We start from the raw sequence: 24,285 nt of genomic DNA on the forward strand, positions 1-24,285 counted from the left end.
CATGTGTGCTCCCTTCCCCCACCTGTGATTACCTGCTCCGCCCTAATGTGCTTCACCTGTGTCCAATTGTCTTCCCGCCCTCCTGTGTTTAAAGCCTGTGTGTTTCCTGCCCCTTGTTGCCAGTTCGTCTTGTGAGTCTTCCATGCGACACAGCCGTCCAAGTAGCCTTTCCGCTCTTGTGATTATCCCTACGTCTTTTCGAGTAAGTTTTTGCACTCTTGTGATTTTTCCCTACGTGGTCTCGAGTAAGTTTGGATGCTCTTGTGTGTGACTTGGATTGGACTTGACTACTGCATTTTGCAGTACCTTGGATTACCTCTGCCACGTGGACTGAACTCCTGTGTGCCGAACCTTGCTTGAATTAAACTCTGAGTTTGCTTTCACCTAAGTCTGCATTTGTGTCCTCTGCACTCTCAGAAATAATGTGTTAAATTTGTACCTTTAAGGGTCCAATGGCTTGTCACTGGGGCAGTACCCTCAAAGGTACACGTATTGTACCCCTTAACCCGGGAACATTTCTGTACCTTTCCTGTTTGTACCTCATAGAGACATTTATGCACCCTGGGGTACAAAAATGGACTTAAATGGACTAGGGACTAATATGTACCCCTGAAAAGGGTACAAATTTTGTCTCTAATGGGTACTGCCCCAGTGACAAACAATTTGTACCATATGATGGCAAATTTGTACTAAAACAACACAAAATGGTCCAAACATATTTTATTCAGTTTATTGATTTGAAAAAGTTATTAAAACATATTAAACAATCAGATTTTCACATTTATAAATCTCTTCTTCAAACATGTCTCGGGGTGACATATAACTTGTCTTCAATATGGTACATATCAAGGGACTGAAAGTCCATTTCTTGTCCTGGTTTGATTACACTCCATTCCAGATCAACACTGACTCTGTATGCATGCAGGTGTGAATCATAAACAGTTGGGATAAGAAGCTTTCCACACAGAAACCACAGTGTGTTAACATTTAAAATATATTTGATCATGAAAAAAAGAGGAATATCCTCTGCATGCAAGTAATCAACAATGAAAACATCTTTACATGCATATTTTACACTGTCAACAAAGACCCCTGAAACACGCTGCATGTTTTTAAATGCATTCTCACTTCCTTGTATATCAACAAGACATCTTTGTAGCCCAAGTGGGAGCGATGAAAGTAGGGTATGTGTACTTGTCCCTATCACGATCTCAAATTCATCAAGAACGTTGGTTTGAGAAAATGAGAAAACAACACATTTGAGAAAATGTTCCGTGTGCTTTCGGTACACATGACGCCTGTAAGACTCATACAATGTAAAAGATGTCTTACAGCCATTTAGTCCACAATTGATATTAAAGTTGGATTCATGTGCATGGATAAGACTAACATGTTGAATCAGTTTCATTAAGGTGAAGGTGGTTCTTCTACACTTGGGACATCTATATGGTCGAGGCATATTTAGAAGAGTAGATTGATTGTTCTGGTAATGGTGACTGGAAGGGCCTTGTCACCCACCTCAGTAATGTTCAGTATAGTGCGTTGGAGAAAGGTCAGCGTCTTCTTCAAGTAGGGTGGGTAAGCCAGGTTGAAAACAAAGTAGGCACAGAAGGCTGCAATTACCCCCTCTTCAACTCCTGTTCCTTGGCACAGATCCACACCATCCACCCTGACTGAAATGGGAACCTTCCTGGCAAAGGCCATTTTCCAGTCACTGTCTCCCAGTTGTACAGTTGGATAGGGACTCCAACTAACACGCTGCAAAAAATGTCAAAACAGTGGTGAAACAGATTAATTAAACAGATACAGCTTCATGATCAAGTTTTAAACCTTCATAATTTATCCAAAAATATGAAAGCATAGCGATTAGAAAAGCACTTTGTAAATGTGCTTTGAAACAGAAGGGCTATATTACCTGTCCTACTGAAATGAAGTGGTCCACCTTTTCTTTAAAGATGAGGGGAAGCAAGACTAGCGCTGCACGAAAGTCAACTTCTGTAAGAGACAATGAAATGTCAGCTTAGTAGATCTTAGTAAATTAACATTAATATTTTTTTAAGTAAGTGAGTTTAAAAAAAACACTAATTACTCGTAGGCACAAAAAGAACATAACAAAACATAACAAAAAGAAAATAACAGGAGAATACCTGGTAGTTGTTCTGCCAGCAGTTCCTCCCTAAGTTCAGAGTAAATTTTGGCCAATGTGGATTTTCCTTCCACCAGCTTGATCACTTTTGGTACTATGCAGGTAAAGCCCTCTTTCAAGCGATGGCACAGGTTCACAGCAGATGGATGGATTCTGTCAACCTCTTCCCACAGCTGAAAGAGTTAATAGTAAGGGGAAATTCATTGCTCATTTAACCAAGTAATCTAAACATTCATGCACAAGGCCAGTAAAAACTAAAAACTATGGCATTTTAACTGTATTTCATAGTTACATTAGTTTTTAGCATTCCAAGTGATATGATTTTGTATCACTTACGCCTGAAGGTGTTCCCAAAAAAGGGTATTTCCTCAGTACATCCTCAACTTTCATGCCATCCGTGATCTCTTTTCGACGCCATACAAAAGTGCGCTGCATCCGGTCTTTGACCACAGAGTTGTCTGGTTGTATCTTTTCATACTGCATATGTAGATCATGCACATGCCTCTCAATAGAGGTTGCATCCTCACCAATTACAGCAGGCACCTGCTGGAATAAAAAAAAACACAACAAACAAAAACACCAATGGACCCCACAATGTAAGTCAGCATAAGAAACCTGTTGTTGACAAATAATACAAACGAATTTCCATTTGTGCACAATAACTTAGCTACATGAATCCACCCACCTCTGACACAGGTCTGGGACAGGTTCCTGCAGTTTCCGTGGACCTTCTTGACCCTCTGTTCCCAAATTTTTCCTTACTTCTTTTCACCTCATCGTTGTGAATCAAAGGTGCACGCTCCGCTTTGAATTTGCGTTTGAGGGATTGATGCCAGGTATCCTAATATGAAAAAGTAAAAGAATGATAACTCAATTAAATGTAATTAGATTAACATGCAAGCATTACTGAATTAAAACATTGTAACTTACATAGCCATTTCCCTCCATATCTATGAGAAAAGGGTACTTCATAATAAGTGCTTTAACTACTTGCACATATTCTGCATTAGTAGGATACCTGTGATTAAAAAAAAAAAAATAGTGTTATGAATACTTTGCCATATAACCACTGTTTAAAAGTCACAAGTGTTAATTTTCATCATGGATGTGCCTTGATCTTCCTGTTAGGAGCAAATCTGCCTCTACAACTCAACAGTTTGAAGTATATACTTAAAGCACTGACAGTGACACTATAACAAATATATGGGCTACTTCTAAATTGTGGACATTTATGACTCACATTGTGTATTCTAACATTGCTTCATGGAGAACGCGAATTATCTTATGTCGATCTCTGGATGACTTCTGACATGCTTCCTTGTTATCAAGCCTGGTCTGAATGTCTCTAGGAAACGGAGGAATCACGAAAACAGCAGGAAGTCTCCTATTTGCCTGATTTCTGACATAGGATGGGAAAGGGAGAGGAACTTATGTTACCAACACATTAGTAGTGGAATATGGTATATTTAATCTACCAACAATCTTGTATAAATTTGAGATGGAGCCAATCAAGTGTCAGTCAAATATTACTTATTTATACAAAACTTACCTCTCTTCAGCCAAAGGTTGTACATAAAACTCTTCAGGTACTGGTTGTAAAGTTAGTGTGACAACGTCATCCTTCAGCTCCTTAACAAATTTGTTGAATTTGGCCTGTTTTTTAAATGATCCAGAAAAAAGGAATGCTATCATGTTGTCTGTCAAGCCACACTCTATTGTTTCTCCATCCACTTCATTGTCTGAAAACAACAGAGGAGGGAGGGAGAGACAGTTATTTTTCAAAGCATAAAAATGTAAACATTTTAGGTGTTTCATACAATACAGTGTACAATGGCTTCTCTTTCTCTCTCATCTTCCTCACCCTCTCTCTCTGCCTCCGTCCCCTCAGCTTTATCAGCTGTGTCTCCCTTACTAAATGTAACCTTTACCTGCTGTTCTTTTTATTAAGTCTATCAGTAGAGTAGAGACAGTCATTCATGTAAGGTAAAGTAAGGAGGCAGCGCGCCGTGGTCGTGGTTGAGATCCACACAGCGCGCAGCAGCTTTGCTGTCATGGCCCAAAAACGTGCGCGTTGTTTAAAGATCTTGTATTAACCGTAGGGGCTCTCACTCCTCCAATAATTTACCCTCCAACATACATACACAGACACGCAACGATGCAAGCGACGAGAACAGTGTGAGCTACTCTCTCTTCAAGCGTTCCACCTATCAGAGCTATTACCATTGTACTAGGCGGTGTACGGAGGGGTTAGCGCGAAATTTTGCTTTTTTCCTCGACGAAGGCAGAGCCGACAGACACTTCACTGTGCTTACATTGTTTTGAAGCGGGAGGGGCTCAGTCTGTGGAAGGGGCTTGCAGTGTCACCCGGATTTGCTTCCCATTGTGCACTTTTCCCCAAACAAGGGTTCCTTCCACACGAAACATCTTCCACACGAAAACAGCATTGCAAATTATGCCAAATTCCGCAGTATTCCGCGTTAAAACAGATTCTGTTTTAATCTGACAATCGTGAAAAAAATATATTCACTGGCATATGCGACCAAAACGGGCGCACTAAAGAGCTCTGCTCAAGAACCTCCATTTATGGATCGTCCCTACGTATGTCAACTAGCCAGGCAATGATGTCAGCGATTTTTAGCTAACATTAGCTACCTAACAATTAGCATTAGCAAAATCGTTTTTTTATCCAGCAACCAAAAAAGCCAATAAAACGTTACTTTACATGTCACAAAACATTGTCTCAAAATCATATCTTTGGTCATGTTACCCTGTTACTTTATAAATTTGATTTCTGACTTTAGTAGGCCAATTCAATTTTTTAGACAAGGTCAGTGCTAATGCTAATTGATAAAGCAATTCCGTAACTGGTTTATTAAAAAAAAAAAAAAAAAAACAACTTTCCAGCCCAATCAAATGATGAAATTAACTTACCTCTGAATCTCTGGGCCTCTTCTTCTGTCACATTTAATCCACGTTCCTGAGGCTTTTGAAGGAGCTCCTCTGTAGAGAGCTCCAACTCGAATTTGAGGCGAACTGGTGAGGGCGATTAAGACCTCTGCTGCATAAGGAACGCGCTTGTGTGAGCCGTTATTGGTCACATGGTCATTGGTCACATCATTGTGATTCAACCCTTTAATATTTAGCATTTTGGGCTTTTTACTGTAAATTTTAATAGGTTCTGTAGCTGGGTTCATCTTAAATATTAGTAATGTGTGATACCACTGATTTTCTTTATTTTATTTTATTTTTGTGTGACTTGGAATATTAAGTTTAGTCCAACCACATCACCTACATTTTGGAAATTGGGATTAAAAATAAAAGTGTGAACAAACTAAATTTCCCAGTTCTGGTGCACAAACCATACAGTCCCCCAACTGTCACTGACAGCTTCACCTTGTAATTGTACCCCTGATTGTGGAAAAAATGGTACAGATGTCGACCATTGATCATTTTGGATCTTAAATGTACCATTTTGACACAAAAAGGGTACATTTAAGTACCATGGGGATCAGCTTGGAACCTGTGAGGGTAAATCATCGGCAGTTGTACCTTAGGGAACAAAAATGGACCTCAGTTGTACCCGTTTTTCTGACAGTGTGTCTCACAACCCCCCTGACACTAACAGCTCTGCAATCACAGTTTCTTCAGGAACTGCCATTCTAGTTAAATTAAGAGATCATCATTTTTAACCACACAAAATTATCATTATTATTATTATTATAACGATTATATTATCAAAGGATTTTGAAAACCAACACAGTGCTATGACATAGTAATACTATATTATACTGCACCACTACAGTAATCAAAGTCCATTGAAAGCTATGCTAACTGAAGATAGAGAGGCTCAGAAACAAGTTAAATATTGTCCATTTATTGTTTACAAAGACATCTACAGTGCCCATGTTAGTCAGAATATGTCTATGTGTTTGCGCTGGCTACTGCACCAACAAAAACTCTTATCATAAACACTATGCCAATAACATTCTGACAAAAGTTTATGTGACAAACACACTAGACCACGTGGCCTAATGGATGGAGTGAGGCCACCGCTGTGTGTTTTGGTTGCGTACCGGAGCTCGGCTACGTTAGGAGCGGCTGCATAAACGGCGTTAGTCCGCGCGGGCTCGGTGCTTAGTTCTCAGGGAGGACATTTAAACGCAGCCATTGCGTCATGCTCGGCAGAGAGGCGGACAGGTAAAGCAGCTGCTTGACAATCCAGGTTTTCTTTGCAGTGTAGTTTAATTTAAGATTAAAATATCATCAAATATATCGTAACATTAAGTCGCATATACGCATTGCAAGTTGCAGAGACACCGCGCACGTCTCATTTTAATTCAGCTGCTGCAGCCGACACTTCACGGCAGGTAAAGTGCATTTTAAACTGCCTGAAACATGACAAGTGATCTTTTTCACTTAATATAGTTTTTATTGAGGCCATTTAAAAACGCATATAGCGAACGGACCGCGGTATTAAACTGCTGAGCCCGTCCCGATGTGTTTCTGTTTGTTTTTGTAATTTTACCATGTTAAGAGCGCAGCATTGTGCAGTCTTTATGTTAGAAGTTACGCATGGTAATAAAAACCCTCTTTTTACACTTTTTTATTGCCGGTATTAAAATGATACCGTCGCTACCTGTGTGCCCCGCCGTATACCTTAATGCCGCCCCACCCTATTTCTGGCTGAGATGGTTCATACATTTAGTAGCATTTAACATTTAAGATGCAGTTATGAGCACAGCATCCTGCTTCTGTTTGTCTTTTTACTAGATTACTTATAGATTACTGTGTGTTGCTCATGCTTGTCATGCAATGAACACAATCCTGATTTATTTTTTGTTTTGCAGGTTTTTGACACATATCAGACAGAATGTGAAGACGAAGACGGCTCGATCCAAAGCAGGATGCACAGTTTAATGCTAGTGCTGAAAGGGACAAAGTAGGATTTGACATCAAATTCATCAATGCCTTCAAAGGTAAGTTGAATCCCTTGATTTAATTATGATTAAATACATCAGCTTACTTTTTGTCATCTATTTGTTATGTGTATTAATTAGGTCGTGGCATCTTCACCACGGCTCCATTTGAAAAAGGAGACTTTCTGTTGGAATATCGAGGTGAACTCATAAGCAAGCAAGAATGTGAAAGAAGACAGAGACTTTACCATGACAAGCTGGTGTTCATGTTTGAGTTCCATTTTGATGGAAAACTCTGGTGGTGTGTATTATATTTCGCTTTGTCTAATCAAAACTAAATGACACAGCTTTTGGTTTAGTGAACACAGAAAAAGAGGATGGGTCATTTGGAAGACTAATAAATGACAACCACATAAACCCAAACGCCAAGATGAAGTGCTTGACCCTGCAAGGGAAGCCACGCTTGTGTTTGTTTGCAACCCGAGACATAAGTCCAGGAGAAGAGCTCACCTATAATTATGGCAACTCAGACTGGCCATGGAGATCCAAAGTGGTAAAAACGTTTTGTGAAACTGATAGTTCTGATAGTGGTTATGGTCTAACTATGGAGCAATGTATATTGTCCTTGTAGCTTTAGTTTGAATGTGCTTGTTTACAACATTCATGTGTTAGACATTAATGTATTAAAATACATACTACATACAGTGTGAAAGAGACTGACTATGTTGTCATTCGTCTGATGATTGTTGTTAAACTCTTCAGGAATCTGCAGAAAGTTCGATGGAGGAGCAGCACGCTGTGTCATCATCCTCATCAGAGCCTTCTACACGTGCTTCCAAGATGCCAACAGGACGGTGGCAAAAAAAGGCCAGAGCTACATCAGCTGGTCCTCTCAGAAGCTTTGATAAGGTAAGAAAAGTACTGTGCTACCACAGGTATATTGCAAAACTGAAGTGTTTAATTACATCTAGTGAGGGGGCAGCAGTGGTTAGCACTGTAACCCTCACAGCAAGCTCTTTGTTACTGATGCTACCACAAACATGCACAGTTTTAAGTTGGGAAATTCTCCTTCCACAACTTGGAATTTGAATCATCAAAGGTGTCATAAGACATTCTATACCTTATGAAATCAGTCAGTGAGGCTTAAAGAAAAGTTTTCACCGAGGAGTAGGTTTTTTTATTCAACCTCAAATATCCTATGGGATGGTACATTTCCAGTATGTGAGTATGTTAATTTGTATTGTTTGTCCATGCTGAATCTGCTACAGTCTGTGAATGAAAACAACCAGAGTTTGACAAGTCCGGAACTTGGTCCACTCAGCCAGAATGAAACGGTAAATGAAATGTAGGCCTTCATTACTTTGCGTGTGGCAAAGTACATTCTTTGTGGATGTATATCCATTACTAATTTCCTCCATGATGTATTTGTTACAGGAGATGGCCGAGGGCGACCAGGCTGAGATGGCCGAGGGCGACCAGGCTGAGACGGCCGAGGGCAACCAGGCTGAGATGGCCGAGGGCAACCAGGCTGACATGGATGAAGGCAGGAACTTGACAAGTCCACTGCTTGGTCCACACAGCCAGAATGAAACAGTACATAAAATTTAGCACTTCATTCTTTGCGTGTGGCAATGCGTAAGTCCACCAACAAGTAATGTAGGTATGTGTGTATGTAGTCACCTGAATGTGACATGGTTTATATGGACAGTGATTTGTAAGGACTTTAAAATGTAGTTTAGTATATGATCTGAATGTGTGAGTTTGTGTACAGTCACCTGAACTTAATATGGTTTATATGGACAGTGTTTTGTAAGCCCCCCCACGTATGTCTTAGTAAAAGCATGCAGGTTTAACCTCTAAAATCTCAATTTGTACATTCTTTGTTGATGTATATCCATTACTAATTTCCTCCATGATGTATTTGTTACAGGAGATGGTCGAGGGCAACCAGGCTGAGATGGATGAGGGCAACCAGGCTGACATGGATGAAGGCAACCAGGCTGACATGGATGAAGGCAACCAGGCTGACATGGATGAAGGCAACCAGGCTGACATGGATGAAGGCAACCAGGCTGACATGGATGAAGGCAACCAGGCTGACATGGATGAAGGCAACCAGGCTGACATGGATGAAGGCAACCAGGCTGAGATGGATGAAGGCAGGAACTTGACAAGTCCACTGCTTGGTCCACACAGCCAGAATGAAACGGTACATAAAATTTAGCACTTCATTCTTTGCGTGTGGCAATGCGTAAGTCCACCAACACGTAATGTAGGTATGTGTGTATGTAGTCACCTGAATGTGAAATGTGTTTTGTAAGTACTCTCTCCTGAAAGTGAAAGTTGGCATAGGATCTGAATGTGTGTGTGGATTAAGCAGTAAACCACCAATCCTCAAGGTGCGGTTGATAGTGTCATCAGTTTGTTTTTAGAAGTTCTTGGACAAGCTGAATTTTATCTGGTTTAGTATAATGTGTCTAAAAAAACTGTATGTCTAAAAAAACTATAAAGGTTGTAAAGCAAGTATTTCTTTACACTACGTTTCTTCCTCAATTTTGGTATTAACAAAACCTAACATGAGAAAACGGATATCAATGCAGATGTAGTTTTTAACCGTTGGCTCTTTTTTACTGTTTTAGGGAACCACTGAAAATGGCACGAAACAGTTCATCGGTTCTAATGAAATGGATCCAGTTGTCTGCAATAAAAAGGTACAGTATATTGTATGCCATGTTAATATTAGGTTACGTTTATATGGTTTTCTAGCTATCAGTATGTGACTTTTCACATTATTAAATATTACCATACATTTTCACCAACAGTGTCAGAAGCATCAGCTTGTGTGCACAACAGTATCATCCTTGGACAAGTGCATCCAGTGTGTGGGACCTGTATCCTCCTTGAAGTGGCTTGGATATAAGTGCAAAGGTAAGCTGCAGTATTTAGTACAGTGGTGTAGTACAGGGCCGTAGGTGGACGTGCACTCCTTACATCTACCTAAAACATAGGTGCACCTGAAAGGGAAGGTGTCTAATACAACAGTCCAAAAATAAATCCTTCTAACATTTGTGCATACAAACTGATGCAACTGGATGCCAATTGTCAGATATGTTGTTTGTTGTGTCGTGTTCTGTCATAGCCTACTGACACATGCAATAATCATTTTTGTCAATTTAATTATATTAAATAAAGTCTAAATGTGGTGTTGTATGTAGTTCAACACCACCAAGAAATAAAGCCTCCACATTTAAAACTATTGAAACACTGAACCTTCAGGATGGAGGATTTATTGTGGCATTTTTATGGTACACTACATGTATTTTTATCTAGTTGCATGTAATAAACTGATCCTTTGGTGTATGCATTCTCATTTACAGTATCTCACAAAGGTGAGCCCACCCCTCATATTTTTGTTGTATCTGTTGTATCTTTTCATGGGATAATACTATAGAAACAAAACTTTGATACAACCTAAAGGAGTCATTGTACAGCTCGTATAACAGTATAGATTTACTAAAAATAACTCCACATACAGCCATTAAAATAATTTAATTAAATTAAAATTTAATTAAAAAATATAAACAGCTGGCAACACAAGTGGGTACTATGCTAAAGGTTGTCCCGATTCTTGTCTTTTAATTCTTTTTATTCGCTCTATTAAAATTAAAACAACATTTCTATTGTTTCTGTGTAAATCATTGCTATGACACAAGACATTTTTAATTTACCCATAAAATTAAAACTTTTAAAATGTGTTACAGTTTGTTTGGGCGTCTGGCATAAAAAATGCCTTGAGTGAATTACAGATGACCTCCAGCACCATTCACAGGTGAGTCCCTATATAAGGTTTCTTGAATATCTAACATCTCTTGCTGTTTCCAATTATTTAATTTGTTTCTCATTCTTTCAGGAGCCACAGTCTTCTATATGTTCTGTGGACAATCTGGTGTCAGATGAGGACAATTCAGAAGTGGGTAACCTATCAGATTTTGATCACAGCCTGTCTGATGAGGAGTACATACCAGACTCGGAGTCACAAAATGATAATGATTCAGATACAAGCATACCCTCGATGTCTAGCGGTAGAGAGGTTACAGAAAAAACTCTTATGGCTGAAGGAACATCTCATGGATCAGATGCAGACATCCAAGTTTGGCCTAGCCAATCCAAGGCTCCACCACCTCTTAAAGACCATGTGATTCCCAGTGCTGCTAAAAAATCACATTTAGGTACATCCACCAAAAAGGCATCAAAGAAAAAGCCAAAGGATGAAGCACAGCTTCTCAATCACAACTCAAGTCAATTGACTATGACCATAAAAAATTACTGTTACATTTGTGGTAAGCCACAAAGCAAAATTTCTCGCCACCTGAGAACACATAAAACGCACGCTGAAGTTGTATGTTTGTATGTTTTTTCCCTACCTGAGCACTCACAAGAGCGGAAAACACTATTAGAGAAAATGAGAAATAAGGGAAATTTTAGACATAACGTTGCAGTTTTACAAGATGGACCATTGAAAGTTAAGAGAAAACCTAAAACTAAATCATTGGCAGGAAAATTTATTTCCTGTATGCATTGTCAAGGGATGTACATTCGGAAAGAGTTTTGGCGACATGTCCGCAAATGCCCCTGCAAGCCAGAAAATAAAGATACTGAAAAGGAACCTGGAAGAACCAGAGTGCTGGGTTTGGCTGCTGCTCTACAGACTGCATCCAGTCACCGGATTCCAGGTGGTGTGTGGAAGCTCCTGACAGCCATGAAACAGGATGAGGTTGCTTCGGTTGTGCGAAATGACCTGTGTATTGTTCAGTTTGCCCAGTCCCTCTACAACAGACATGGGCAAGATGCTACAAAGAGTGAATACATGAGACAGAAGCTCAGGGAAGTTGGTCGCTTGTTGGTGTGTCTGCGCTCGGAATTCTCAATACAAAACCTGGAGGAGGCTGTGAGAGAAGTAGTTTGAGGCCACCCTCAAACTACTTCTCTCAATGGAGAAAGGACATCTTTCCAGAATGCAGGGAAAATCATTGGATGAGATTGAACTTGAGGGTATGTATATCTTGAGTGATTATTTAGTCTGAACACAGTGCATGTGTACACTGTCTTCATTTGACCTTTATTCACACCATGTCCCAGAGGAAATTGTGTTTAGTGATGATGAAGCCAAGGACGGCGAGAATGAGTCCGATGATAGTGGGAGTGTGAAACTCGTGAACCTGTTGATGCTGCTTCAGAGTCTACAGTCACAGAGCCGCTCCATGACACGGGAGGTTTTGGTAAGTTGCCTTACACTATACTTGTGTTTCTGATGATGAAATGTATTTTACCACGACAAAAACTTTTTTCCATATGTGTTCAGCAGAAACTGTGTCAACAGTGACATCCACGGTAAATGACACTGTCTCTGTATCTGAAGGTAAGGCAAGTTTAGTTGCAGAGCAATGTTACATAAGGCGTAAACAAATTCATGGAGACGATGGAAAACACATTTCAAAAAGTTGATATAAAGACACAAATCAAATTCAAAAGAATAAAATGGATAACTATATAGTGTTGTGTATTTTAGAAGTTTAGATCATTACATTTACATTACATGTATGCATTTAGCAGATGCCTTTGTCTAAAGCAACTTAAAAGAAGAGGATTAACATTCAAATGAAAACAAACACAATCAAAAACCTTACTAAGAGTGCAACACTGGTGCTTTGAATTTGATGTAAGCAGTGTAGCTCATTGAACAGAAGTGTGATGCTCTTTTTGGCTGGTTGAAAATCAGACGTGCAGCTGCATACTGGAGCAGAAGCACAGGCTGGAACACCTATTAGGAGGGCATTGCAGTAGGCAAGAGAGGCGAGGTCTGGATCAGGAGCTGGGTTGCATGTTGAGTTAGGTGCGGCAAGACTGGGCTACAGAGGCCCCAAGTAGACATGCACGTCTTAACGTAGTATTGTCTTCACACAAGGAGGGCTGACACGTCAGTGTTACCCCTACTATTATGATGCAATAGTAGCTGCACTGTTGATTGCACCTAGCAGTGCTAGTAGTTAGCACCTTCTGATGGGTTCCGGGTATGTTTGAAATCAGGTGGTTTAACCCACAAGCAGATTTTCCTCCTGGGAGTTTCAGCTGGAGTCTGTGGTGGATGTGACAGAGGAGAACAACACGCATCACCCCCTTCATGCCACGCTGCATGAACAGCACTGGGACTACCCAAGAGCAGCACAGAACGCCACAGGAGGTCTTTCCTGAAAGTGGCCATCAGACTGATTTTTAGTGACACTTCTACTACTTATACTCTTCTACTTTAATTGTAACTTGATACCTCTGGCAAAATCATTTTAATATTTAATTTTAAACATTGCACTCTACTACATAAAGAGTATTTTCATTATTTTTCAGCTGCAGCTTATGTGAAACTTCGTCTCAGTGGTGAAATTATGATGAATTGGTAAAAAAATGATTTAATCCTAGGAATAAGTAAACAGGAATCTGTGGCAATAGGTAAATGTATTAACACACTTGTTTGTGTCTGTGTCTTCTGTTTTTCTACAAGATGCTTGTCCAGATAATGAAGTAAGAAGAGCACCAAAGAAACCATGGTCCAAGGCTGAGGTCAACGCAGTAATGCGACATTTTAAAGATCACATATCTAAAGGACAACTGGCAACCAAAACTGAATGCACTCACTGCAAGATGGCTGAAGGGTCTGTTTTAGCACAGAGAACAGTGCAAAATATCAGGGACTTTGTTAGAAACCGAGGAGTAGCTGCAAAAAGACAGTCACAGAAGGAAATGTAATGTATGTAAATCCACAGATTTGCACATAGAAACTAAGTTTCTAAAAGCAATCAGTTACTAATATGGGAGAGTAACTACGTTGTAGTAACAGATTTAATATAAAGTTATTAGAGTTAAAAAGTTTGTTTTGTATGCATGTGTGACATGCTTTTTTTACATTTGATTAATGTAAATGCACTTATAATCAAATTGAATTTAAATTCTGTGCAAAGAAGAGTACACGGTTGTGTTAAGTTATCTTTATATTGAAACCTCCCATATTTATTTTGTAGAATGTTCCTGTTAAAATATTAGCAAGAAGGAAAATGTAAGTGCATTCATTTTTATGCACCTCTTTTTGTTTATATGTTTATTATTTTTAGTTTTGGATTTGTGCAATAGCACGTAGAATACCAATAAGTTTGGTTGCTAGGCAACCAAACTCGTTAAACAACCTGTCCATTTAATCCTGTGTTGTCAGGTGTGTATTTATGTTAATCCATGTTAATTTAAAAGTGACGTCATAGTCCAGATAATGCATTTTCTTGTTCTCATAAACCACAGATTTATCAAAAAGTGAAATGTCTGCTCAAACCACAGTTGGAGCAGGGTCATGTGTATAGAGTTCTGTTGCGTGTATCTGAACTCTGAAGTGACCCAAATTTTTTTCAATTTTTTTAGAGTAACCTAAGCCAACTCCCATAGCTCTAGGACCATGGAAAAGGGTAGCCCATCTAAACCACCTTTGGGCCTGTTTCGAGAAATTGTCCATCTAAACCATAAAAACCCTTGTGTGTGTGTGTCAGTGTGTGTGTGTGTGTGTGTGTGTGTGTGTGTGTGTCAGTGTGTGTGTGTGGGGTCAGCCTTCATCCTTCCTGTCAGCAGAGCAAAGCTGTATCAGTGTCTCATCCAGGTCTCAGCTCCTCAGGCTTTCTTCAGAAGAGCTGTCACTGTTGGAGTATCTGTTGCACAAGTGCTGCACATATCTGATCTAAGTTCTTTCTGAATCCTCACATCTAAAGTTACAGAGAACTTTTACAAACTCCCTTCTTGTTGGCTGCTACAAGCCGACAGCCTCCACACATCAGAGGCCTGCACACCATGAGCTTCCTGCACTTCCTGCTGTTGATGACAGCTCTCTCTCCGATTGGGAGATTAGACTGATGTGACTGTGACATCATGACGTCACTATTCAGAGCCTGCTGTTTAACATGGTGCTCACAGAGAGACAGAGACAGCAGCAGCACTCTGTGAGCCAGGTCCACTCTACTTGGAGGAAGTAAAACGCCTCATTTCATCAAGATGGAGACACTGAAAGAACACAACCAGCAGCTGTGACACATCAGCTTTTCCTCTTAATCTACTCAGTTCATGGATGTTCTGACACACGACCTGCCTCGTGCTTCAACAGGAAGACTCATCAAGTTGATAGCAGCTTCAAAATAAGTGTGTATAAGTATTAAAACACTAAACTGTGACTTCAGTGAGTCTCCTTTATTTGAACTGATTCATAAAATGATAATAAACACATGACAAATGAAATCTATTCAAACTCTGAAGTTCACCTCATCATATCCCAGTGGCAGACAGAACAGGCCCCCTGAGTGACAGCAAAGCAGTGAGCCCCCTGCTGGTGATCAGCTGCATGTACCAGAAGCAGACAGAGATTTCTGATATGATGTTAAAGGTGTCACAGAGGAGGATCCGACTGTCTGACCTCTGATTCTTCTGTCAGCATCAGACACATCACAGTTTGATCAGTTTTCAGATCGCACACAGCAGCATCAGTAACACTGAGCAGACATTACACACTCCATCAAACACACACACACACTGCTCACTTACAACAGGGATAATAAGTAAAGTTCTTTACAATAAATTCACATTCACATTTTATTATCACTTCACACATGGCACAGTATATATGGCAGAGAGTTAAAGGTGGAATATGTAGTCAGAGTTAATACCAAATATTGACACTAGGTGGCAGCACTTCAGCCTCCATCCACTGCTGCACTACCAGCACCACTCTCAGTGCTTTTTGTTTCCATTGACTGTACAACATGATTCAATCCATGTTATTTATATGACAAACTATGTGTAGTGTTTCTATGTGTGTAGCTGACATGTTGCTCGGCTTCCATTGGACACATATACTAGATGGAAGCTGCAGCAGGATTGGCTGATGACTGATCACAGGTGTGAACAATCAGCCGGTGACGAGTGGAGCAGGAGCAGCTGCCCATGCTGCAGAGACACAAACAGCAGCAGCACTCTGTGACCCATGTCCACTCTGTGTGTCCTCCAGACAGTCTTAAGATTAAGATTAAGAAACCTTTATTAGTCCCACAATGGGGAAATTGCATTTTTGCAACAGCAGGTACAGACAGCAAAGGATAAGTTAAGAAAAGATATATATGATAAAATAAACTACCAATAAAATATAGAATAGAATCATCAACAGTTTACATAACAGTTATTGCATAGTGCATCAGAAACTAAATAAATAATGTGTTGTACACTGTGGTGTGTGAATATTGCTCCTATCAGAAGTGGTTATTATACAGTCTGACAGCAGCAGAGGTTGTGTGTAATGACGCGGCTCACCAGCAGAGGGCGTGTGACGGAGCAACAAGCAGAAACTACAGGGGAGAAGAGACACAACAAAGATCAGAACAGACACACTCAGCTCTTCTCTCTGAGACCATGATGATACCGTCACACTGGACACTTAGAGCATAGAGCCCAAGAAATAATATAATCTAAAGCTCACAAGACACAAGACGAACAGAACAGAACAGAACAAATACTTTATTTATCCCAAACTGGGAAATGTTTTCTATTGCAGCAGCAATGTACAGGGTCAGTATCATCCTATCTGCTGGTAAAAGTCTTTCTCCCCGTCGGGAAATCGAACCCCGGTCTTCCGCGTGACAGGCGGAGATACTATCCACTATACTAACGAGGAATGCTGACAACCACCATCTGTCATAGCAGCAGCCACCTGGTGCGGTCATGTGTCAGCTGGGGTGTGACGGAGTGGCTACGTCAGTAACTGTGGGCAGACTGCAGGTGTGTGTGCACCCCATTGACATTAAAAACTATGGACAGAGCTTCCGTGACGTCACCTGTTTGTTTCCAGGACGTTGATGACCGCCGCCATGTTGGCAGCGTCATGTCCACCAAAACTCCAAATATGGACAAAGAGGGTGAGCACGAGCGGGGTTTAGGGGGGCGGGCGATCGTGGAAGCAGGAAACTCACGCTGTGATACGGCAACTGTCTGTCACTCAAGTGGCAACGCCCATAATTATGCGTAATTTTAAGTTTACAATTGACAATTGACACTAGAAGAGAACCTATCATCTGAGACCAGAGTGGTTTTTGTACCAGGCTGTAAACATGTTCTTTTCTGCTGTGAAGTCGGCCATTTTTACATGGGAGTCTATGGGAAATGACTCGCTTTTGGAGCCAGCCCCCAGTGGTTGCGGCGTGAATTACAAGTTTTGACACTTCTGCATGGGCTTCAACTTTGAGCCCCAAAGGTTGCCGCTTGGCGCACACACACACACAGACACACACAGGTCCCAGCTGAGAGCAGCCGGACCTTCCTGTCCTCCTGTCCATCGCTGTCCAAGGTGAACCGACACCACCAGACCACAGGGCCATTATTTATTTATCAGGAAAGAAGAAGATGCTCTGCAGCATTCAGGTGTGTTAACACAGTGCAGAGAGAGGAAGACATGAACAATGGTGTCAGAGCAGCAGCTGTTGCTGCATCAACCTGGAAATCAAACTGTTTATATATATGCACAAACTGTACGTTCATAAGTCTCATGACATGCACACTGTAAATAAAAAGGAAACCACATATTTTTAAGACTCTTAGAACACAGACAGAAGTATGAATTATATATGGTTACAATCAAAAATAATTGAATGCAAATAAATTATTTAGTGGAATTTAAATCAAAACCTAAAAACACCAGAATCAGCAAATCACATGTTTGCATTACAGTGGTCCCTCCTAGAGAAGAGAGTAGAAAAGTGTGATGGATTGATTTTACCTGATTCTTGGAATCTGTCAGATAGAATTTGTGGGTTTTGTGGGGAAAATTGTAAGAGAAGATTTGCCTGAACGGTTGATCTGTGGCCTGCGGCTCGCTTGGCCTGGTCCTGATCGATTGCTCATGCCTGCAGAGGCAGGAAAGGGGAGCTCACAGGCGATTCTTCATTCTGCATAAAGCTGCCAGACAGGAAGAATCGCATGTCAGTGTTATTATTGACAGCTCTTCCCTTTTCAGGTAAAGAAACTCTTGTAACTGTGGCCTTATATGATTAAACACTTTTGTTAGTTCTGTTAGTATCTTAAGTGACTGCAGACAGTGTTGTTAGATTTGTTTATGTTTTACAAGTGTTCACAAAGCGAGAGAAACATGTATTAGCATGTTGCTAACAGACGCTAATTCCATGTTATCTGTGTTACCTTAAAGCTAGACTCATAACCAGAGAGTAAGTACGCTTATATGAAGTTATGAGGTTAAGTTGGTTACATGTGTGACTATGAAATGAAAATGCATTTGTTTATTTCTGAATGGAATGTTATTCTATTTATATTAGTGCAGCATTTTCAGCTAAACCTTTATTTTACTGATTTGAACACATTATTTTGAAGACTAACCTGTTTAAGACAGATGAAGATAAAACCGAACATGTGTATATGTACATTTCATGTACTTCCAGCACTTGTACCTCTGTACATAATTATTTTTGCTGAATTCTGCATAAAGCTGCCAGACAGGAAGAATCGCGTGTCAGTGTTATTATTGACAGCTCTTCCCTTTTCAGGCATAACATTTTGGAGGCACCGCTGGGATGGATGTGGCAAGGACTGGCTGTTTCAGATAGACGTCCCTGATCATTATCCAACCCCTCACATCTTCAGCCGGAGTGGACAGAGCGCGTGGTGATTGACCGACTGTGCAGAGAGAGACCCGCTTGCAACCTGAGGTCAACTTTGAGTGCCAGGAGAGCAGCATTGTCTATTCTTCCCAGGAAAAGGTTCTGCACCACACTAACACTGCCCACAACCTAGAAAAAAATGGATTCATCAGACCTGGAAGCTTTGAAGTTAGAAGTTGGTTCTTCCTTGTACACACTTCCAAGAGACGCTTTAATTGAGCTTTGTGACTTTTTAAGTATTGGACCAAAGCATGGGAAGGTGTCAAGCAAAAGCCGTCCCTCTTATTGACAGCTCTTCCCTTTTCAGGCATAACACAATACCACTTGCCTTTAGTTTTGTTTAGTCTGCACCTGTAGACATCAAAGGGCCACACAAATTCATAGTGTTGTGTTTAGCTTTATAGAAAAGGTAAATAAAGGTAATAAGTATGTAAGTATGTATTCTTTATGTGTATAGGACCACAAAGTTGAAGCCCATGCGGAAGTGTCAAAACTTGTAATTCACGCCACAACTGCTGGGGGCTGGCTCCAAAAGCGAGTCATTTCCCATAGACTCCCATGTAAAAATGGCCGACTTCACAGCAGAAAAAACATGTTTACAGCCTGGTACAAAAAAAACACTCTGGTCTCAGATGATAGGTTCTCTGCTAGTGTCAATTGTACAGGGGGGGGGGGTGAATTTTTTTACAACTCACTCGTTTCAATGGTATTTTGACTTAAAATTATGCCTAATTATGGGCGTTGCCGCTTTGAGTGACAGACAGTTGACGTATCACAACGTGAGTTTCCTGCTTCCACGATCGCCCGCCCCCCTAAACCCCGCTCGTGCTCCCCCTTTTTGTCCATATTTGGAGTTTTGGCGGACATGACGCTGCCAACATGGCGGCGGTCATCAACGTCCTGGAACCTCCCACCGAGCTCTTCAGAAACAAACGGGTGATGTCACGGAAGCTCTGTCCATAGTTTTTACTGTCAATGGTCTGCACACACAGGAAGTTCATCCTTAATGATTGCTCTCTGTTTCAGTTAACCTGTCCGCACAGAATTAGTCTCTGACAGAACATGTAGAGCCCGGATGGCGCCTCCGGCCGCCCGTGTGTCGAGCAAGCCGCCTCCTCCTACAGCCAATCGCGAGGCCGAGTGCTACCACGAATCTACCACGAATTGACCAATGACGGAGCCGCCCTCTACCACGATTCGCCAGCTCCCGCCTACCTCCGCCGACGGCCAACCACGAGGCCGAGTGCTACCACGAATTGACCACGAATTGACCAATGACAGAGCTGCCCTCTACCACGATTCGCCAGCCCCCGCCCCTGGCAACGAGCCGGCCAATCACAGCTCGGACCACTGCTTGAGGCGGATGTGGCCCGGTCACGACGCTGTTGCTATGGCTTCGTCATTGCCTTTTACCGAGCTACGTCGCCGTGGACGGCTATCAGGATAATTTACCCCAGTAACCGTCTGCAAGATTAATTTCTACCGGAGATTCCGACGTGTCGGTGAGTGAGTGTCGTTGTGTACATGCTGGTATGTGATTGTAAAGCGCTACGTTTGTGTAGCAATGTATGTATGAACGTACCTAGCCGGTGCTCTACTGGCTAGGATAAATTCACAGTTACCGACGGCTCAGATGGAATAATTGATCATAGACTGGCCTCTGTGTTGTTTACACCTATAAAGCATTTGACTGGGAGAACGCTACATTTAGTGTGTTTTAGCAAACATTTCCATTTACAGCGTTAGCTTCGGCTAATCAGCTACAGACAAGCCTCTTGTTATTGTTAGCTTTAGTTAGCTCTCTCTTTGTCTTCAGTTAGCGTAACTTTCAATGGACTTTTATTACTGCAGTGTAGTATTACTGTGTCATAGCATCACTGTATTGGTTTTCAATATCCTATGATCATGTAGTTGTTATAATTAAATTATTGTTTTGTGTTAAAGTGAGGAACTCTCTCTTAGTGTTCTGATAAACATTATGCTTCTCCTCCTTGTTCTTCTATTGTTGTTCTTTTAGGACTAGTTACTGACAGACATGGATCCTGAAGCTGGTGGACTACACACCACCAAGGAAATACACTGGTACAGTTTCCTAATGTCTGGAAAAACTCATTTGTATTTAGGTTTAGTGCATATATTAGTACATGACATATGATTTGATGTGTTTGTGTGTATGATTTTCAGGAGAGCTTATGGGGTGGATTATCTATATGACCAGACAGGCTACGCTTTGCTGGAGCCAGAGGAGTTTGAGGACGGCACTGTCCCCTTGCTGGATGCTCCTCCACTCACTGGTACATCTGCCACAGCACCTCCACTCACTGCAGGCTTTATAATTGTGAATTATAAGACAGCTACTGTAATATCTGGTCATTATTTTTCAAACTAGCATGTACACTTATCTTTTACTGCTATATTTCACACTGCCTTAATTTTCCAGGTGTTTCATCGGGTCCCAAGGGCAGCCAGACCTGTTCGACTCCATTCAAGAAAACTCTACAAGTCCTTGCCTTGCTTCAATCATCTCTATGATTATGACCTGGATGACTGAGACTCTTCATCAGCATACACCAGTGTGTTGTCAAGAAAGCCTGTGTGATGGCTGAGACCACCATCCAGCTGCCTGAGGTGAACACAGCAATGCTGGCATGACGGTGAGTAAATCATGAAGTATGTGAACCATGTCAGCTGTATTTGTGGAATATATTGCTTCTGTAAAACTTTTGTTGTTGTTGTTTTTTTCAGGTACAACAAGCAGAGTCGGGCTCGGGAGACCGAGGTGCTTCAGCAAGCCATTGAGTCTCCAAAGCCATCCACACCTCAGAGAGAAGCTCTCTTGACCATGGCTGCAGGGGACAACCTGCACAGCTTTACCGTGCCAGCCAATACAGCAGCATGGCCAGGTTTAAAAGGCAGCTGGTGTTTGGGGGAGACAGACCCCCATCTCTTCTCTGAATCTTGAGGCCAGCCCGGCATCTGCTTCACTGCAGCATCCTGCCACCAGCGCAGCATCTTTGCTGCAGTGTATATCAGTGTGTATATAGTGTAAACAAACACATTCTTTTGGTATCAGTTTCCCCCTCTGTGTAATTCAGTTAATAATAATAATGTTCAGGTAGTTGGGCATGTACAGCTTCATAGAATGATAGTAGATTGAACAACAGGTCTGCCAGACAGTATTGTTTGACCTCTGGAATGTGTGGATTCTTAAAACTGTGAATCTGCCTTTATCACAATTAAATGAGGCTATAAACATTACAAAAGCTTTTGTTCGGTTTTTACAGGATTTGTAAATACAGTCTGATTTCAGTGTTTGTAAATACCATTTAATTTCACAAAATACTTTGATAAAAAATGATGTTTATCCAAATATGAATTTAGACTAATATTAAGAGGCTTTATGAGCAGTAAAGACTGCAAATAAACTCCTACTGGTCCTTTACATGTGCTCAATGTGAGCAATATTCCCCCCAAAAAGTTACTGAAATGGTAATAACACCTAAAAGGTTTTTTTCCATTGTTCTTATATATTTGGGTTTGTGGGTGTTAATCAAGAGTCTGGAGCCATTGATGAGCCTTATATTGCAGACAAGGTCGGTATACAAAAAAGGATGTTAAGAAAAATGCAGATTAACACATTACAGCTTGTTACTAAGGATACAATTATTGTATGCAATCCTGTTCCTCTCAAGCTCTTTCCATATTAGCTAAACAGCGAGCAGATTGCATTTATCCCATTCAATGCATGCATGTGCAATTGGACTATTACAGCAAATGACACGTGAAATTTGTCACATACAAACGGTGTGCATCACTCTCCTTTCGCTTTGTTTTTAATTATAACGTCACCTCGGTAAAATGTCATACAACGACCGATATGTTTCGCGTAATTTCAGTGCAAAATATTAACGCACCTAGCGGGATTCGAACCGGCGCTCTCGGCGCGATTTGTGGCGCGATTTGTGGCGCGATTTGTGGCATCAACGTCGACACATGGGCGCTAGCCTTGGCGCAGTCGGTAGAGCATCAGACTTTTAATCTGAGGGTCCAGGGTTCAAGTCCCTGTTCGGGCAGAAAGTTTGGTGTGTAGCAGCAAGTAGGAGGCTTGAGAAGGAGGTGGAAGTGCACACATTCATTCCAAATGGCTACCTTACATAGCTGCTGCCTCTCCTTCTCCCTCCATTTTACACTTACCCCACCATACACCTCACACCAAATGCAATACATATGTACATGGAATTCCTTCTTATTAAAAGCTAAAAGCTGTTTTAAAACTCATAACTAAAATTGTCCTTCAATCAAACGATACCCTCCCCCCCTGCACCTATTTCCTGAGTGGACTGGTCCGGAACTATAAATGCCTGCTTGTTACAAGAGGGACTCTTTTGACTGTCACCCCTGGCAACAACAAAAGGTAAGAGCTCACACACCATCACACATTAGCGCTTAAACATTCAAGTCACATTAACCAACCCACAATCCGATCATTGTATAGTCAATTCAGCATCTGGTTCTTGTGTCTTACAGATAATACCTACAGCTAGTGATGGGTTTTCAAGGCTTTGTTGAAGCTTCGGCACCTGATTCAAGAAAAAGGTTCATTACTCGAGGCTTCATTGACACAGTGCTGGAGTCGGACATCTAGTGGTGAATAAAATGAATTGCGGTGTGTGTTATTGGTTCATGGATTGTTTGGGATTTGGATCTCCATGCACATGCACACTAGTGTAGTCTCATTCGACCACACTACATGGTTGAATGGTTTCAGGCTGACACAATAAAACACATTAAACTTTCAGTTTCACTGCACGAAGTTGTTATACAAAGTGACATTTGAAGTCAGGGTGTCCGCGGGGTCTTAAAAAGTATTAAAAGTTGATAAATCAACTGTGGGAAAATGAAGGCCCTTAAAAAGTATTGAAAAGTCTTAATCCCCATTTCATGAAGTTTTATTGTGATTCAAGCTTTGACTCCAGAAAGTTCCATGAATATTTATTTTCCTCTTTGCAATGTCACCCGATGGGGAAAAAATATCTGAGTTTGTGCCGGTGCGACCAGCTGTTAGAGGGAAATACATTCTCTGTGACTCTCCCTGTGTCCAACAACAGACACACGTCAGGCTCATATCATGGTCTGAACCAATCAGAGACGGTGAAGGGCTGTTGACCTGTTGTTTCTGTTGACAGCATGACAATGATGCTGAGGCAGAGCGCGCTCTGGGCTGAGGCCTTAGCTCGGCCATGGTGCCTTCAGGGAACATCGGACGTGTGGTCAGTTAAACTCAACATGCGCTATCTATCGTATTGACGTGACTGGCTGCAAAACACTGACACCAGGCAAAGTTGTAGACAGTTACGCATCAAAAGGGAGAATATTAATAATTTGTGGAAGCGATAAGACGCTAAACACATCATGCAGGCCTCCTGGCGGACCCTGAAAGGAACTATCGGCTGGCTGTCACTCTCCTCCTGCTCTGTGCACC

At 41.3% G+C, this 24,285-nt stretch overlaps 1 protein-coding gene across 2 annotated transcripts; it reads right to left on the minus strand.

Annotated features, from left to right (window-relative positions):
• Positions 1–858: 858 nt before the first annotated feature.
• Positions 859–4,457, minus strand: LOC114430731 (uncharacterized). 2 transcript variants are annotated; one of them, XM_028398696.1, is made up of 9 exons: positions 4,367–4,457; positions 3,696–3,885; positions 3,387–3,545; positions 3,077–3,164; positions 2,832–2,987; positions 2,483–2,689; positions 2,148–2,319; positions 1,916–1,995; positions 859–1,758 (listed from the first exon to the last, which is right to left on the minus strand). In XM_028398696.1, the coding sequence occupies exons 2-9, from the start codon at positions 3,836–3,838 to the stop codon at positions 1,462–1,464; spliced, it is 1,302 nt and encodes a 433-aa protein (XP_028254497.1). In that variant the 5' UTR covers positions 3,839–3,885; positions 4,367–4,457; the 3' UTR covers positions 859–1,461. The 2 variants fall into 2 exon arrangements, with proteins under 2 accessions (XP_028254497.1, XP_028254496.1); XM_028398695.1 differs by having other exon boundaries at positions 2,483–2,692.
• Between the last annotated feature and the right edge of the window lie 19,828 nt (positions 4,458–24,285).

The sequence above is a fragment of the Parambassis ranga genome, unplaced genomic scaffold (assembly GCF_900634625.1).
Source record: "Parambassis ranga unplaced genomic scaffold, fParRan2.1 scaffold_27_arrow_ctg1, whole genome shotgun sequence".
NCBI classification, from domain to species: Eukaryota; Metazoa; Chordata; class Actinopteri; family Ambassidae; genus Parambassis; species Parambassis ranga.

Excerpts from the sequence above, each read along its gene's own strand:
- LOC114430731 (XM_028398695.1), bottom strand. The coding sequence starts at position 3,838 with ATGATAGCATTCCTTTTTTCTGGATCATTTAAAAAACAGGCCAAATTC. Across the intron at positions 3,546-3,695 it reads CAACCTTTGGCTGAAGAGAG|AAATCAGGCAAATAGGAGAC; the intron begins GTAAGTTTTGTA and ends ATCCTATGTCAG. Across the intron at positions 2,988-3,076 it reads ATATGGAGGGAAATGGCTAT|GATACCTGGCATCAATCCCT; the intron begins GTAAGTTACAAT and ends TTTTCATATTAG.